At 45.5% G+C, this 13468-nt stretch overlaps 1 protein-coding gene across 1 annotated transcript in view; it reads right to left on the bottom strand.

Moving 5' to 3' along the window:
- Window positions 1–4345: 4345 nt before the first annotated feature.
- Window positions 4346–13468, bottom strand: part of KCNJ6 (potassium inwardly rectifying channel subfamily J member 6) — a 168306-nt gene continuing 159183 nt past the window's right edge. Inside the window, exon 4 of the mRNA XM_030948862.1 lies at window positions 4346–5115. Coding sequence (XP_030804722.1) covers window positions 4790–5115 — 326 coding nt within the window. The 3' untranslated portion in view covers window positions 4346–4789. The remainder of the gene's footprint in view (window positions 5116–13468) is intronic.

Genomic DNA, 13468 nt, shown 5'->3' on the forward strand with positions numbered 1-13468 from the left:
AAGTTTTTACTCTGTGTGGATGACACGTGAGCTGGGGGGAAGGAGGGATGAGCTGTGGTTTGTAGCTGTGAATTTCCCTGGAATAGAAACCAGATTTCACACTTGTGGTGAAACAGGAAGATCCAAGTCCCTCTGGAACTCTATTTTTGGATACGATGTCTCTGGGCTCTCCATGGGAAACTCTTGGAGCATCAACAGGCAACAAACAGGGCAGTGGAAGTGGCAAAATAACTGCACCTCTGCACTGGAGTTGCCACTGGATCATAATTTCTGGAAATCCAGAGGATCTGATAAAACCATGAGAATAAATGAGGAGAAAGAAAAGCTAAACCCACAAAATGACTCGTGAACATCTGGCACCACCTCTCCCCTCCAAAATACCAAAGCCTAGAAGTTTAAAATCCACTCAGGAAATCATTAACAAATAACAGCTCTTCAGGTCTTGTCTTTAAGAATTATTTACAGCTCGAAGCCCAGATTTATTCCTTCTCTCTTTCCAAAGAGGTGTTTGGGAGCTGAGGGAACAAGAGTGGAAGAGAAGCCAACTCCTCCTGTTTTAGGTTTGATTTATGGCCTAAAAAAGTGCCTGAGTGGAGTAACCTGGTGTTAAGGAGGTTGATATTCTGAAAAAAAAGATATTTTGATGGGCAGGGAGTGGCACAGCAGGAAAAATTTAATGTTTGACAGCCAGGAGCTCTGGTGGTGGCTGCTAGAGGAATGTCCAAGGTGCCCAAAGCACAGGAGACAAATGATGTTGAGCCTCTCATTCACACCCACATGAAAGAACTGGAGCAAATGATACAAATTCACCACTTCAAATCTCCAAAAAGCAGGCGAGACAGAGATCCCAGGTTTTCTGGGAATGACAGAGTGCATCCTCCCGGGGCTGTGCTCTGCTGGACAGCGAGGATGACACAGCTCCAGCTGAGGAGCTGACAAACCTGGGCATTATCCTGCCTCAGGAAATACCTTGATGGGTGGGCTGGGCCCAGGGAATGAGGGATTTTCCATTCTTCCATTAAAAACCTCAAAGATTTCACAGAATTATAGAATTATAGAATCGTAGCATCCTAGAATGGTTTGGGTTTGAAGATCATCCAGTTGCACCCCTCTGCCAGGGGCAGGGATCCTTCCACACTCAAAGGTGAAGAAAGTTGGGGCTGTTGGGAGAATTCCAGAGCAAGGCAGCCCTTGGCAGAGGGGCTGGGGTGCCAGTGCTCTTGTGGATCTTGGGTTTGTTTTTTGGGGGAAGTGGGATGTGGCTTTGGACACCCCTGGGCTGAAGGGATCTCTGATTCCAGACCTTCCCCTTCCTAAACAGCCCAAAGTGCTGCCCTGTGGCTGGGAACAGAACAGGCATTTCAGGAATTTCATCCTTCCCTGGTTTTGGAAGGCCTGAGTGACCTCTTTAACTCCAGCAGAGGAACACGAGCAACCCAGACTTGAAACCAAAACCTTGAACTGAACTTCAAGAGCTTTTTTTGTCCCTCCTGGGTTTGGCAGCTGCTGAATTTGTTGGGATGGCTCCCATGGCTTTGGCGTTGTAGGGCAAAGAGGCAGATCAGGACATCTATAGACATCCACCAGGACATCTGCATTCTTGGGTGATGCTTCAAATTAATTTTGGTGATTTAGTTTAATTCTGATAAGGAGGCATTTGTTGGGAAATGATGGAGCTGAGCTTGGGGCATTTGCTGAAGGTCACATTCTCACTCAGCAATGCTTCTGGTCAGTGAAGAAAGAGCTGAGAGCTCCAGGGGATAACTGAGAGCTCACATTTACCTCTGGAAATCCTTTCTCTCCTAAAAAAATCACAAGATAATCCACGAAAAAGCCATCAAAATATATTAGTGAATGAAATAGAAGTGTAATGGGTCTGGATTAATTCTGTAGCCAATTACATTAAGATGTTACATTAGCCACATCCCTTAAATGTCATTTGCCACAAATATTCCTACAGGGAATTGAGCTTTCCTCAGAGATTGTTCAGGACTAAGAGCTGAAATCCCTGGGTTAAATGATTTACTGTCAATGAAAACACCACTCAGGATATACGGCTTGAAAATCCATTGTTAATTAACAGCATTCAATTCTTAATTGTCTTCGTACCAATTCAGTTGAAATCATTGACACAAAATACATTGTTAAACTGCTTAATCAATCATTGTAGAAAAATAGAGGTGTTTGATAGGGACATTCTAGTACAAAGTTTACGTGAAGCTTCCCCGTTTGAAAGCTTGGGAGGCTTCTATATTTTTTTTTTTTTAAAGCTTATGTTACAAAAATGAGATCTCATAAACTTTACAGTCCGTACTACATGGATACCAAAGACAAGAAAATACAGGGGGAGAGAGAGAGAGAGAAAGAGACAGAACACACACGCCTTAAGCTGTAAGTGCCCTATTCACAGAAATAAAGCTTACACATGCGCATGCCCCAGTGGCGGAAAGTCTCTTTTTCCGTGCTGAAGGACACCAAAAAAAAAAAGGTTTCATCAGGGCCCTGAGCTGCAACACAAATTGTCTCAACCTGCAGCAACGAGTGGCCCAGTGAATTGTGAGAGCAAAAAGCAGGTTTATCCTCAGAGGGAAAGCTTTGCTTTCAGCTCATGCACCTTTGGCGGGACGGACACGCGCAGGCGGCCCCAACGCTTCCAGAGGGGCTCTGGAGGCCCTAAAAACCCCTAAAAAACCCAATAAACCCTCAGCAGCCCTGCTGGGGAGCCATGGGGGTGGGGATGGATGGGCTGGAGCACGGGGCTGATGCTGGGGCAGGAGGATGAGCTTGAGGCCAAGAGCTGTCTCTCAGAAATGTCCCAACCTTCACTGAGCCGCCAGAATCATCCGCCCAAAATCCTCATCCTGCACCATTCCTTGGGAATGCCTTTTAGGGGAAAATGGTCAATGCTGAAACCATAAAAACCTCTTCCCATCCAGCCTGATCTCCCTGGTGTGCAATCCTTCCCTTCCCTTCCCCAGGCCCTGCTGTGCCCTCCTCACCTGGAGGCCCCCCCAGATCAGCCACCCTCTCTGAAAATTAGCCAGGGGCAGTTGTACCAGCACAAAAGAAAATTAAAAAAAAGGAAAAGAGGTGTGAATTTAATGCCAAAGCTATATCACAGTGCAAATTTTTCCACCTGCCCACCAAGTTTCTCCTGAGGTTTATTTTTTTTTTCTCTTTTATTTAAACGTAAATTTTCTGTACAAAAAAAAAAAAAAAGCTTCGGGTTCTCTTCAGTGTTTTCTTTCTTCACGGAGTAGGCAGGCATGGGAAAAAACCCCCCAAAATTAAGGCTGCAGCTTCTCCTCCTTTGCTGGCAGAAATGCTGTTCTTGGTGGGGCTGAGCTCCCCCACTCTCATGGAAGTGATGCGAGTTCCCTCTGCCCAGGGATGGGATGCCCAGGGTTTCCCAGGGATTTACAACAACCAGGGAGTCACCTAAGGTGGAGGAACTCACTGAGGAAGGGCTCCCCTGAGCCAGGCAGGATCCACTGTGTGTTCTCCTGGGAATCCTGGTGGAAGGACACCCCCAGGGATGTCGTGCCCCCCGCGCCCTCAGCACCAGCAAATTGCAAATGTCATGGATTCCAGCTCCACACGAAATCCAGCTGTTCCTTTCCCAGCTGAAGTAGCTAAAATTTACTGGCTGAGGTGCAACATTCGTTTTTCAATGGCTTGTGTGTGTGTGGGTTTTTTTGTGTGTAGCAGACTGCTCCACCGAAATCCCACGGGAGCAGATTCCCTGGATATTGCACGTTAAGGATAACACCTCCACATGACACACGCTTGCTCTATGAAGAGTGCACAGGAAATTCTGGTTAGCCATGAGTTTGCCACAGCCTCAATTTTTCGGTCGAAGTGCCCCCAAAAAAGAGTGGCCAGGAAGGGTTTTGCCTTATTTGTAAACATTTTCACAGTATGTCAGGAGGACAATTCTCTACCCTGCCCTCTCCCAGACTTATGGCTTTTTAGAGTGAGTGAAACAATCTGTTTGGCCAACAGTGAGGTACTCTAAATAGCTGCCAGTCTGGTACACTGGAGAAAATGTTATCCACTAGAAGAGTCACAGAGGGGAGGGGAAAGAAAAAATAAATTTAAATCAATTTTACACTGCAAATATTTGAAGAGAAATGCCTACTCGACGGGTAGTTAGTTTTTGCATCCCAATATTTCTAGAGCTCTGTTTCTAAACCTACATTAATTACACAGCTGTGTACATTATTTAGAAGTTCTTTACTACAGTACTTTTGTACATGCGGCGTTTATTACTAAATGTAGAGAGAAATAGTTACATAAGGCATATGTACAGGGTCGTGGGGGATTGCAGGTCCCTCTGCTCACCTTCCTCTTAAAGCTGAAAGGCCCATTCCACTGTCACCCAGTCTGTGAAAGTGTCCTAAAATACATAAAAACTCAGTCAAGGCCCATTGCTTTGATGGGCATTAATTAGTCTCTCCTTTAAAATCCCTTGCATCCATTTCCTTTGCGTTCAGGGATTGGTTTTTGTGTGGTTGACGTTGATAAACCTGGAGGTCTGCACTGGAGAGGGGCCACCAGTCACTGCCAGGGGGAGGTTCCACCATCCCTGGTGGGTGTTGCAGCTTTAACCCACGCCTTGGCTTAGTCTGGGAATCTCTTGGGTTGAAGTTGGGATTTCTCGTCTAAAATGTTTATTTTCCATGAGTTACCAATAACAGGAAGAGAAAAAAAATTAAAGGCGTGTCGCAGAAAGGAACAGGGAGCAGAGAGGGAGGAGATAAAGGAGGTGGCCTTTATGTCTCCCCTGGTCCTACACTTTGGACTCATTCTCCAAGTTGGCCACGTCTCCGTTTCTTTCATTTTGGTCTTCTTGGTTCTTCTCCTCCTCCTCCGTTTCCAGCTCGGCGTGTTGGTCCAGCTTGCTGGAAACAGACCAGGTCAGGGGCAGTTCTGCTCGGCTGGCCATCTCTGCCAGCTCTTTGGCACTGTAAACGGGGGTGTTGGTCTCGTAGGTTTCGTGAAAACTGTTGTAGTCAACCTCATAGAATCCATCCTCCAGCGTGAGCACGGGGGTGAAGCGATAGCCCCAGAGGATCTCACTGGTGATGTAGGAGCTGCGAGCCTGGCACGTCATCCCTGCAACAACAGAGAAGGAACAGGTGCTGTAATCAGGACCCACGGCTTCCCCAAGTCTTTAGTTTATTTTTTTTTCTCTCTGTAAGAAGGACAGAATGAGGTTTGACATCACACGAGGTGGAGCTCACACAGCAGCTTTTGGGAGCGTAAACTGACGCCCCTTCCTCCTGTGCATGCGCTGAATAAGCAGGGCTCAGCCTCAGCTCGGCCCAGGGGAGGAGCCAAGCATTCCTACCTGGATCCAATCTGAGCCAGGACAGCACAGCAGCCTTTGCCCCCTGCATTGCCAGAGGAGCAGCTTTCTGCTGCCCTGCACTGCCAGAGGGAGCCCAGGCCCATCTGCAGCAGCCCTGGAGCTGCAGAGGAAAACTCCCCCCTTGTGCAGGATCCCTGCTGCAGCAGCAGCACAGCTGGCACTGCAGGAGGGCTGAGCCCCCATGGGATGGGGCTGTGCCACCCCTGACACACAGGGGGCAGGACATGGTCTGACTCTGGCAGTGGTTTGTTTTGTATTACTGCATTTTTTTAAATTTCCCTAATAAAGAACTGTTATTTCTACTCCCATATCTTTGCCTGAGAGCCCCTTAATTTCAAAATTATAACAATTTGCAGGGGAGGGGTTTACATTTTCCATTTCAAGGAAAATTCCAGGAATTCCATTCCTGCCTTCCTTAGCAGACACCTGGCTTTTCAAACCAAGACAGAACCTTTTAAAACCAAAACTAAACGTGGAGGAAGCTCTCAACCCCTTGAGGTAAATTCCTGCAGCTGATTCCTGATGGAGCTGTGGCACTCAGGAAGCAGCAGAACCCCTGACCTGAGGCCTTAGAGCTGAGTTTTGCACCTTGTCTGGGGCAGGAGGAGAAGATGAGAGAATTCTGCTTCATCACTGTGACCAAAGAATCCCAGACTGGTTTGGGTTGGAAGGGACATCAAAGATCTTCCAGTTCCAACCCCTGCCATGGGTGGGGGTCTTCTCTTAGATCAGGCTGCTCCAAACCTGTTCAGCCTGGCCTTGGTCACTCCAGGGATCCAGGGGCAGCCACAGCTTCTCTGGGATTTCTATTCCAGGTTCTCCCCACCCTCCCAGGGAACAATTCCTAATTCCCAACATCCCATCTGACATGGTCTTTGGTGTCGAGATGACTCTGAGGCGTCAGAAAGTTTCTTTTTCTCATCTTTGAGACCGAAGAAGATGGGATTCTTCGGCTCTCGTTCCCAAGGTTGTTTATTTGCTCTTATTTAATTCATTGTCTTTTTGACTCACTGAGGTGTGACCTGCAGGTTGGGTTGAGGTATTCTGACTGCCCTCAGGGCAGTGTTATTTTTTTATACTAAAAAGTACAGGTACTTTATTTACAATAATTTTTCAGTACCTATCACCTATGTTAGACAGTGTGTCTCTACTCTAAACTGTGGTGTTATTTTTTTATACTAAAAACCATGTGTACTCTATTTACAATACTTTTTCAATACTTATCACTTATGTTAGACAGTTTGTCTCTACTCTAAACTGTAGTGTTGTTTTTTTATACTAAAAACCATGTGTACTTTATTTACAATACTTTTTCAATACTTATCACATGTTAGACAGTTTATCTCTAAACTAATTTAAAAGTGTCGCTATCACAGCAGAAGATGGAGGACAAGAAGAAGAAAGAGAAAGATTGGACACGCCCAGATTCCTCCATCTTGCCTCTTGAACCCCCATTTGAAAAACGTCAAAATTCTACTTTTCTATTTGTGGTAAATTCACCGTCATTCTATAGAAACTTTTGTGGCTTGTAAATCTTCACACACAGCTGGTAATTGTTTCCATGGGTTAAAATCAAAGGCACAGGTGTCTGTGACTCTGTGCCAAGGTCTCTGAGCCCCCTGCCAGGGTCTGGAGTCACCAGGGCAGCCAGAGGAACGTCCTGGGTTCTGACACCCATCCATCCCTCCCTCTGGCCGTGGGAGCCATTCCCTGTGTCCTGTCCCTCCAGGTCCCTCTGCAGAGGAATCCCTCTCCAACGACCCCGATACTGAGGGAATTGGATGAACCTTTGCCTCTCCTGTAGCTCCAGGAAACCCAGGTGGATTTCCAGGATCCCACCCAGGACCCACCAGCCTTGCTCTGTGCCCTGCTGACCTTTTGCACTCCAATCTGTTTGCCGAAGGATTTGTCACTCCTTTGGGCTATTTTTGGGGGCTCAGGAGAAGAAGAAAGCAGCGTGGGCTATTAAAAACAAGCAAGAGGCTCGGAGTCAGGACCCCCTGCTTGATTCCCCTCTTCTCCTGCAGACCCTGCGTGGGCTTTGGCAAATTCCCCAGCTTTGCTTTGCCGGCTCTGCTTCTCTGCTGTGCCACCAGGAACACGCTGCGATGGAAAAGCAGGAGATGTGCTGGCACTGGATTCTCTTCCTCCTTCCTCCTCTAGAATTTTTTTTTTTTTTGCTGTCAAATTTGTACTAAACAGCTCTCCCTGGTGTGAAAATGATTGCCTCAAGGAAAAGGAAAAAAAAAAAAGAGACAGAAATTTGGAATAAAATTTCCAGAGTGCCACCAAGCCAGTGTCAGAAACATTCCATGGGAGTTAATTGGTCCTCTTTAATCAAGCTAAAAAGAAGGAAGCAAAATGTTGCGTTGGACCCTGAATTCCCTGCAGTATTTTAAAGCTGGAAGCATAAAATCATAGAATTTAGGTACAGCTGACAATAAAGCTATGGCAGTTCAGTTTAACACCCCACAAATATATATATATATATATAAAAATATATATATATACATATACATATATACGTATATATATAAATAAAAATAGATTTTAAATCTATTTTTGTGTATATAATATATATAAAATATATGAATATATCTATATGTCTATAAATATATATACATATATATTTTTATAAAATTTTCTATGTAGAAATATAGAAATAAATATAAATATAAATATAGAAATAAATATAAATATATACTATGATATAATGATATAAATATATATACTATAATATATATTATATATTATATTATAATATATATAATTATATTATATAATTACATATATGTAATTATAATATATCAATAATAATAATAATAATAATTATATATATATATATATATATATATATGATATCTCATTCAGAGGTAGCAAAGGGGAATTCCCAGGGTTTCTGATAGGGTTTTGGTTCAGAGCACACCTGGAAATTGGTTACCTCACCCTGAGGAATGTCAAAACCTCGTGAAAGAAATCAAAACTGCACAGGTGCCTGGGAGCCTTTTAAATATTTTAAATATCTTTGCTTCAGCATGTCTGGTGTGGAACCCTTGTGTTGTGGGGTTGTGAGAGGAAGGGAGTGAGGACAGATGGTTTTTATCATTATTAAAATATAAGAAGTTAACTTTTGCTGGGTTTTGTTTTCTTTTTCCTTGAATAACGTTAAAACTGGTGTGGGGTTTTTTTTTTTTTCCTCCCAACAATACGTGTAATTTGATATTTCTATTTCCACCTTTCTTACTCGGGAGGAGATCACCATATTTGAGATTTTACTTGCTGGCACCGTCTGTGAATGCTGCTCAGGGGTCTCAGTGGTAGCTGGGGAGGGAGCAGGGACCAGCTCCATCCAGAAAACCCAAATTGCCGTGGAGTGAGTGGGCTGGAGCAGCTGCTCTGACCACCCCGCCCCGTAAGAAAATCACAGCTCTGCAGGAGAACACGCAGATTATCAGCTCCCGTTTGCACAGAGATGAATATGCAAAGGAAATGGAAGCCGTAATTTCAAGCCAGTTGAACTTTCTGATGCTCTGAATTCTATTTCTCGCGAAAACAAATAACAGGCATTAAAAAAATCAAGTTTATATTAAGTTAAGTTCTAAACGAAATCTAACTTGAATCAGTCAAAGCATTCTGGTTTCATTCTGATTTCTTCAAATGTGATATATTGTACCTAAATAAGACAAAAAATGGGCGTGCTTTAGTCTTTTACAAACTGTTAAAATGCATTTTTTTCCCCAGCAGGAGATCTCAATGGCAGTGAAATGATATTTTCCAGTGGAAAAATGCTGAATTAGAAATGCTTGTTTTACTTGGTTACTGTTTCTGCTATCAGGAATTAAACACTGGGTAATTTGTGTCTAATTTTTTGCTTTCTGACAAGTGGTACCTGCTGAGGCAGGAGACTTTCTCTGATCCTGCCTCAAATGTGCTGCCACTTTTAGCAAAATGTACCAACACATTCTCAATAAACTGCTTGTAAAGAGATGGTAATTTTACCCAAAAATTGCAATTTTACCATAAATTTACAATTCAGCCAATATTTTACCTCAATTTATCCTCGTACTCAGGCTGTGCCCAGCAAATCCTGATGTGTCTGAATTTTGATGTTGTTTTCCAGCTGATCTTTTCCCAATGGGTGATGATTACATTTTTCTGCCACCTAAATCTGGGAAATTTATTAAATCCAATAATGTCTGACCAGAGAGAGAGAGGAGCTGGTTCCAGAACTGGCACTGCAAAGCTGGGAGCTCAGCTCAGAGGAGCTGAACATGGAATGCCAGGATTTTGTGCCCTGCTCTGTGTTTGGCCCTTGGGATGCATTTATGGACCCAGAGCTTCCCCAGATTTCAGATCAGAGCTTTATTTTTCCTTCTGGGTGCCCACCACAGGGGGATTTGTGGGGATTTTGGTTAAAAGAAGCTGCAGCTCCATTTTCCAAGGCACTGAGTGAGGAGAAGAGCTGTCCTGACCTTCTAAAAGCACACTGTTATAACCCAAGGGCTTTCTCCCCAGTCCTGCAGGTGGGATGTTCTCCCCTGCCATGGTTCACGGGCATCCTGCTCCACAATTCCATGAAAATATCCAGGAAGATGCAGCAAGGCTCTGATTGCAGCTGCTGCCTCCCTGGAGAAGGGTCCTGTGGGGTTTGTCACTGAGCAGTGGGAGCTGAGCCGCCAGTGAGGGGCTGAGGGGACCCTGGGTGGACCTGGATGGAGCTGAGATGATCCTGAGTGGATCTGGATGGAGCTGAGATGATCCTGGATGGAGCTGAAAGGATCCTGGATGGATGTGGATGGAACTGAGAGGATCCTGGGTGGATCTGGATGGAGCTCAGATGATCCTGAATGGATCTGGATGGAGCTGAGAGGATCCTGGATGGAGCTGAGAGGATCCTGGGTGGATCTGGGTGGAACTGAAATGATTCTGAATGGATCTGCATGGAGCTGACATGATCCTGGATGGATCTAGATGGAGCTGACATGATCCTGGATGGATCTAGATGGAGCTGAGATGATCCTGGGTGAATCTGGATGGAGCTGAGAGGACCCTGGGTGGATCTGGATGGAGCTGAAAAGATCCTTTATGGATGTGGATGGAGCTAAGAGGACCATGGGTGGATGTGGATGGAGCTGAAATGATCTTGGGTGGATGTGGATGGAGCTGAGAGGATCCTGGGTGGATTAGAAGCAGGTTCCTCTCTCTGCAATCCTCACAGGTGAGGCAGAAGGTGGGAACTGGGCACATATAAAATACAAGTAGGAAGTGAAGAATAGAAAATGCCCGACTCAGAAATGTGCATTTGCATCCCAGAAAGGCAAATGTGACCTGGGCTGCATCCAAAGCAGGTGAGCAGCAGGAGAGGGATTGGGATTGAGCCCCCACAGGTGATTTCCCAGCTGCAGAGGTGCCCCAGCCCAGGGAGGAGCTGGAGCTGCTGCAGAGAGCCCAGAGGAGGCTCCAGGATGAGCAGAGGGATGGAGCAGCTCTGCTGGCAGGAAAGGCTGGCACAGCTGGCATTGTTCACCTGCACAGGAGAAGCTTTGGCCTGAGCTCAGGGTGGCCTTGCAGGGCCTGCAGGAGCCCCAGGAAAGCTGGAGAGAGACAATTTCCAGGGGATGCAGGGACAGCACCCAGGGAATGGCTGCCAGTGCCAGAGGGCAGGGCTGGATGGGATCTTGGCAATGAGGAATTGTTCCCTGGCAGGGTGGGCAGGGGCTGGGATGGAATTCCATCCCTGGATCCCTGGCAGTGCCCAAGGCCAGGTTGGACACTGGGGCTGGAGCAGCCTGGGACAGTGGGAGGTGTCCCTGCCATGGCAGGGGTGGCACTGGGTGGGCTTTGAGGTTCCTTCCAACCCAAACCATCCTGGGATTTTGGGATTCTGTGAAATGCATTTGGCCTTGGGAAAGGATTGAACATTTTTTGTGCAGGAGCTCTTCCAAGATGGCATCCTTCAATGAACGTCCTTTAGTGGAAAAATAAACAAACCCTCAACATCTGCAGATCTCCTGGGGAACAGGATCTCAAATCCCAGTGCAATGGGACCGACACCAAAACAAGGCACTGCTCTATTCCCTACTCATGGGAATTAATGCCAAGGGATGGCTGGGAGAAAATCCCCTTTCCTTGGAATGGTGTTTGCTGCAAAAGAAACATTTTCTGTGACACTTTGTACCTGCTGCACACTTGTGCTGTCACTGCTGGGGGATAAACATTTCATTAAAATAGAAGTGTGATCTATTCCACCGCTTCTTCCACACCTAATTCCAGCCTGCGTGTTTGGGTGGCTTTTGTTCCTCTCCTTAAAACGCTGAACATCCAGGGTTTGCTCCATGCTGAACTTTCCCGACTTGGAGCTTTTTATAAAAATGTCACATTTCCCTGTGCAAACGTTTGCGACGCCAGGATTAAAGACAAAACAGTGTGAACACGCAGCTTGGCATGCTGTAAAATCCAGGAAATAAGGCAAGATTGGGAGCTTTTTGACACCAAAATCTGTGAATCTCCCACCAAATATTCTGGGGGTTGTTTTGAGGTTTGTGGCTGAAGAGAGCAGAGGGGGAGATGAAAGAGAGCCCAGGGTAAAGGACTTGATCCTGCCAGGCAGATCCTGGTGAGAAGGGATGCTTGGAAATGTGGCAGAAGGAAAGGTTCCAAAATCACTGGAATTTTTGGGAAGGCACAGCCCAATTCCAATATCACTGGAGTTTTTGGAAAACAACAGCCCAGTTCCAGTTCCAAAATGACTGGAATTTTTGAGAAGAAACAGCCCAATTCCAGTTCCAAAATCACTGGAATTTTTGAGAAGCCACAGCCCAGTTCCAGTTTCAAAATCAGTGGAATTTTTGGGATGCAGTGGCCCAATTCCAGTTCCAAAAGCACTGGCGCTTTTAAGAAGCCACAGCCCAATTCCAATTCCAAAATCACTGGAAGTTTTGGGAAGGCACAGTCCAATTCTAGTTCCAAAATCACTGGATTTTTTTTGAATCCACAGCCCAATTCCAGTTCCAAAACCAGTGGAGTTTTTGGGAAGCTGCAGCTCAGTTCCAGCTCCGAAATCACTGGAGTTTTTGGGCAGGCACAGCCCAGTTCCAGTTCCCAAATCCCTGGAATTTTTGGGAAGGCACAGCCCAGTTCCAGTTCCCAAATCCCTGCAATTTTTGGGAGGGCACAGCCAGGCTCCGTGGGGTGCCCCAGGCGGTTTTGTAACGCTGCCTCCTTTTAGGTGGGCTGGGACAAGCCACACTTGGGTGGGTGGAACTTGATTTTTTAGAAGAGAAAACTTGAAGAAATCAGCTTTTCTAAAGATATGCCGTGTTCAGAGATGATATTTCTGTCTTCTGCTTCACCTGAAAGAGTGGCAAGAGGGCTGGGGGAGAGCAGCTCCATGGTTTGCAGAAGGAAGCTCCGAATCCCAAGCTCTGGGAGGAGGAGGAGGAATATCTGGGCTGGTTTTGGTACTATTTTAAGTGATGGGCTTGGGTTGGAGATCTTATCCCCTTTAATTTTCTTGGTGGGAGAGAATTTAGGCAACCTCACATTTGTTGATGTCATTATTTAATGGGATCGATCCAGCCCTTTATAAAAATCTCTTTAAGGGAAACCATTGAGCACGTTAAGCTCCAAGTTCATCTGACACAACAACGCTCTTTGATTAAAATTTAAATGAGGGTTTACTGATATCTTGATCACAACAAAAGACTCAGCCAATGCCAGGCTCCCTGCAGCTCTGATTTTTGATGAACTTTTGCAGGCCTTCTTGCAGCTCTGCACTGAAAATCATCTGTGCTGTAAATCCTCCCACTGAGTAGCAAGTGGGTTTTGATTTTTATTCTGAGTTGGTTTTTTTTTTTCCTCTGTTCATGGGATGAGACTTATTAAGTTGATGCTTTCAGGTTAATAATATTTGGCTATCTGACAATGTGAGCAGCATATTTTTGAGATGCAGGAGGGAGCAGAAAGTGGCTGCCTGGGGGAATGAGATGCAAAATCTTTCACTTCTGAAATGCTATTTAAGATTTTGTACCCATATTTATCTGCTTGGCATCCTCTCCAATAGTAGAGGCTATTAATACACCTGCTGGTAGATCAATG

Source organism: Camarhynchus parvulus, chromosome 1, assembly GCF_901933205.1.
Source record: "Camarhynchus parvulus chromosome 1, STF_HiC, whole genome shotgun sequence".
Taxonomy (NCBI): domain Eukaryota; kingdom Metazoa; phylum Chordata; class Aves; order Passeriformes; family Thraupidae; genus Camarhynchus; species Camarhynchus parvulus.